Source organism: Photinus pyralis, unplaced genomic scaffold (genome assembly GCF_008802855.1).
Source record: "Photinus pyralis isolate 1611_PpyrPB1 unplaced genomic scaffold, Ppyr1.3 Ppyr1.4_LG1, whole genome shotgun sequence".
Taxonomy (NCBI): Eukaryota; Metazoa; Arthropoda; class Insecta; order Coleoptera; family Lampyridae; genus Photinus; species Photinus pyralis.
The window spans coordinates 61,465,503-61,470,218 of NW_022170249.1; the positions used below are offsets into that span (position 1 = coordinate 61,465,503).

At 36.7% G+C, this 4,716-nt stretch overlaps 1 protein-coding gene across 1 annotated transcript; it reads left to right on the forward strand.

Moving 5' to 3' along the window:
* Positions 1-1,853: 1,853 nt before the first annotated feature.
* LOC116165318 (uncharacterized protein K02A2.6-like) lies at positions 1,854-2,790 on the forward strand. The gene is made up of 3 exons (XM_031479651.1): positions 1,854-2,397; positions 2,440-2,738; positions 2,782-2,790. Exons 1-3 carry the CDS (start codon positions 1,854-1,856, stop codon positions 2,788-2,790), a joined length of 852 nt encoding a protein of 283 aa, XP_031335511.1.
* The last annotated feature ends 1,926 nt before the right edge of the window (positions 2,791-4,716 follow it).

Genomic DNA, 4,716 nt, shown 5'->3' on the forward strand with positions numbered 1-4,716 from the left:
TGATCTAAATCTCCGCTGCGTTCAGTATTTAATGCTAACTGTACCAAATGTTTACTTCGTAACGAGGCCATTTCCTACACCAAACATTATTGTCATTTATAAAATAGCAACGTATTACTTATAAATAATGATTAAAGTTTCTAATTTCTACATTACATAAAATTGCAAAACTCACCCAAGTCTACGCTTAAAAATGAATAAGTAGTCACTAGCCACAAATCAAACAGCACCATTACCTGATCAACAAACAGCCATAATGACGCAAGCGCCCGACACGGTTAGGAATTTCTATCGTAAGCGCCACGTTCTCCTAATTTTCGTAACAGTTACGATGTTCTGCCGGTAAAAGGTCCTCGCTTACGATGTTTTGACAGACTTTGTTTATAAAATTTGGCGCTTACGATAATTTTCTTTTTTAAATTGAAAGAAAACGGTTAATTATTTACTTATGATGTTTTGCAGGGACCTTCCGCTTATCGTAAGCGACAGTTTACACCAAAAAAACGTAAAATTGTCAAATATGTCGCTTACGATGTTCTGCCAAAAACCCATCGATATAAGCATTGATAAGTATTTTGACATGTTTTTTTTTCAGATCAGAAGGTTTTCGTGCCTCAGCTCAAAATGATGGGGAGACACCATGTGCGGGAGTTGCTCGAAAAATATGACGTTGGAACGCGAATTGAATTCGAGCACTATCTCTCACTCTGGAGACAATCAATTGGTATCCCTCTAAATTCCTATGAAACTGGCCCCACTGGAAGTGGTATGACAAGGCAGCTCGCAAGCACATCCATCTGGGTGGACAATCTTGAACCATCAGACATAAGGTCACCGTGTTCAATCCCATCATTCAACCGATGCGGGATCAGGTGCCAAAGTGCTATTGGCAACTATTCTGAAAGACTCCCCGAAAGCAGCGCTGTTGATGGAATACTGGGAAAAAAATTCGAAATTTGAAAACGAACAGAGAGGAGCCCTGATCAGTTTAATAGCAAGATACTTCGAGGATAATCGCATCCCCATGACAATGGCAGCAAGCTATCAATTGGAACGAGAGATAGTCGAGAGATTTCCGACTGAGAAGCTGGTAAGTTGGGCTTAATTAATTCAGTTCAAAATATTGACTCCAACTTAACAAATTCTAGGAGTTCTACCGCACTAACAAGAGAGGAAACCTCTACAATAAATGGAGGACCAGCAACGGTAGATTCAATAAAGCTGTTTTGAAAAAAACGGAAAAAACGGATACAAGCAGGACTGATATTGCTCTTGGTAAGTGAATAAATGTTTTGTATATATTATATATATTTCAATATATTAGTTTATATGCTTATCAATTTACGTTATTATTTGTTTCAGATTCAGAAAAGGACGCGGAGGATATAATTGTTATAGTATATCTGTATGTTATAAAACGTGGCAACTATGTCTTTCGTAAAGGTTGCCAAGACGAAGCCGGTACGCTTGACACGACAGCTGCTCGATGGCCGGTGACATGACAATTGTCTAATAAAGATCTGTTCCGCTACCTGTGTGTTAATATATTAATCCAAGCAATCACCCAACATAATATGGTGTCAGAAGTTGTCGTCTAAAATTAATCTGTCAGTAAATAAAGAATCAAGCCCGTCATGCCAGACAATGAAGTAAATCCGTCAAATTCAAATGCTAACCAATCTGTTGTAGAAGCACGTGTAAGTAGAGCAGCACCTATGGCATCTTGTTCGCTTCAGCCTATGAATCTGCGTGCACCTGATTTATAAGCCTGGAAAACTTGGAAAACCCAATTCCTAATTTATCTGCGAGCTACAGGTCTTGACAAAGAAAGTGATGCAAGAAAAGTCGCCTTAATGCTTCACTACCTGGGCCCCGATTGCTTGAAAATCTACAATTCTTTTAACGAAAACTTGGATTCTGTGAAATACGACGAGCTAGAAACGAGGTTTGATGCACATTTTACACCTACCGCTAATATTTCATTTGAGAGGCATATATTTATAACACGAAAGCAAGGTAGCAATGAATCCCTTGAGGATTATGTCACAGCATTAACAAATCTTAGCCTGTCCTGCGACTTGGGAGCACTACGTGAAAGCTTGATTAAAGACATTTTTACCTGTGGTTTAAACGAATCCAATCACTACATCAAGGAAAAATTAATTGGAGCAGGTCCAATCGAATTAAATAAAGCAGTCGAACTAGCGAAGACCGCATCCCTTACAAAAGCGCAGATGTCTCAGTTAAGTTCAGCAGCATCGTTCGTAGGTGCAATAAATAATCAATTTCAAAGAAGAAAGCGTGTCAATCAAAGCCACACGAAGAGAAGAAAATCTGTCAGTCCGAGTACATCGCCTAAGAATAATTATGGATCGCCGTCAAGCAACGATAGTGCATGTACCCGCTGTGGTCAACATCATCTATATAGATGCCCTGCAGCAACTCAAATTTGCAATTACTGCCACAGAAGAGGACATTTCGTGCAATGCTGTTTTAAGAAAAAATCAAGAACTGTTCATCAGCTGTCTACAACCGAAGATTTATTTTTAGGGATGGTCGAGTGTGAAAATGTTCCCAGTTCTGATGTCAAATCCTTATCATGGGAATCTGCCGTACACATTAACAACAAAGAAGTCATTTGCCAATTGGACACCGGAGCTCAAACGAACATAATCAGTTTGTCTAAGTTCACAACTTTGGGCTTACCGAACTCAAATATCACACCTTGTTCGTCAAGGGTGAGTACGTTTACAGGACATAATATTGATGTAATTGGTTCAGTTAATTTGACTTGTAAAGTAGGGTTAAGGAAGTCGCACGAATTATTTCATGTTGCAAATTTCAATTGTGTTACAATCTTAGGATTAAGAGCTTGTATTAATTTGAAATTAGTGAAAAGACTTCACAACGTGCAATTCGATTCTGAAAGTAATCAGACGAGTGAAGTTCAGTCTGAAAAACACAATGTCTTGGAAACTTATAAGGACGTATTTGAAGGTTTAGGTAAAATTGATATGAAATGTCACTTTGTAGTCGATAAAAATATTAAGCCTGTCATTGAACCACTGCGAAAAATTCCTTTTATGTTACATAAGGATTTGGAAAAAGAACTTAAACGTATGGTTGACTTAGGGGTTATAATAAGAATATCTGAGCCCACTGCATGGGTAAATAGTATAGTTATAACCACTAAGAAAAATGGTAATTTAAGAATCTGTCTGGATCCTAGAAATCTGAACAAAGCAATTAAACGGTCTCATTATCCATTTCCGAATATAGATTCGGTAACAAGTAAACTTGCGAATGCATGTTTTTTCTCAACTCTCGATGCAAATTCAGGTTTCTGGACTATACCTTTAGATGACCAATCATCTAAACTGTGTACTTTTATAACTCCTTTTGGACGTTTTCGTTTCCTGAGGTTACCATTTGGTATTAACTCTGCACCAGAAATATTCCATGCTACAATGGTGGATCTGTTTGCACAAATTAAAAATGTAATTATTTATTTTGATGATCTGCTTATATTTGGAAGTACAAAAAAGGAACATGATTCTGTTTTAAAAACGGTCCTTGATAGGGCTCGTTCAGTGAATATGCGTTTTAATCCAAATAAATCGCATTTGTGTAAAACCTCTGTAACCTACATGGGTCACGTATTTTCAAGTCGTGGCATTCATCCAGATCCTTTAAAAATTAAGGCAATTGTTAAAATGCCAGAACCCAAAAATAAGCAAGATTTACAAAGGTTTATGGGTATGTTAACTTATTTGTCGTCATTTATCATAAATTTTTCTGATCATACGAAAGTGTTGAGGTTATTAATTAAAAAAGACAACCCTTGGCATTGGGATGAAATTCATAGAACAGAATTTAACAAATTAAAAACCCTTATCACTAAAGCACCAGTATTAACGTACTTTGATACAAACAAGAAACTTACGCTATCATGTGATTCATCTCAATATGCAGTTGGAGCTGTCATATCGCATGATATTAACCCAATTGCTTTTGCATCTGCTTCATTAACAGACTGTCAGCAAAATTATGCACAAATTGAGCGTGAACTTCTTGCAATTGTATATGGATGTATAAAATTCCATCAGTACATATATGGACAAAAAGTGCTAGTGCACACTGATCATAAACCATTAATTCCCCTTTTTATAAAGCCCTTATATAAGGTCCCACAGCGTCTTCAAAGATATGCTTAAAATTCAAGCCTATGATCTTGAAGTTCAGTATGTGCCAGGAAATAAAATGTTTGTATCTGATACCTTATCTAGGGCTCCATTGTCAGATAAACTGCTGGAAATATCAGATGAATTTGATAAGGATCTTAATTTACATGTAAATTTACTAGTGTGCAATCTTGCAGTTTCTTCTGAACAGTTAAACAAAATTCGAGAACAGACGAACAATGATCAGACTCTGTTAACGTTAAGTAAATATTATCAAGATGGTTGGCCGTCAAATAGAAATAATATTCCCTTAGAAGTGCGACCATTTTTAAAATTTTCTGAATTTATTCATGTTGCGGATGGTATCGTTTTTAAAGGTGATTGTATCGTAATACCATCATCACTACGCAAGGAAATGCTGGCAATAATCCATGAAGGACATTTTGGTATTGATCGATGTATTAAGTTCGCAAAAAACTCATTATTTTGGCCGAACATGAGTAGCGATATCAAAAATATCGTGTCTACATGCATT

Bases quoted from the DNA above. Each gene is read 5' to 3' on its own strand.
- LOC116165318 (XM_031479651.1), top strand. From the start codon at position 1,854: ATGCTTCACTACCTGGGCCCCGATTGCTTGAAAATCTACAATTCTTTT. The intron at 2,398-2,439 runs GTACCCGCTGTG...GATGCCCTGCAG, and splicing joins GTCAAGCAACGATAGTGCAT to CAACTCAAATTTGCAATTAC.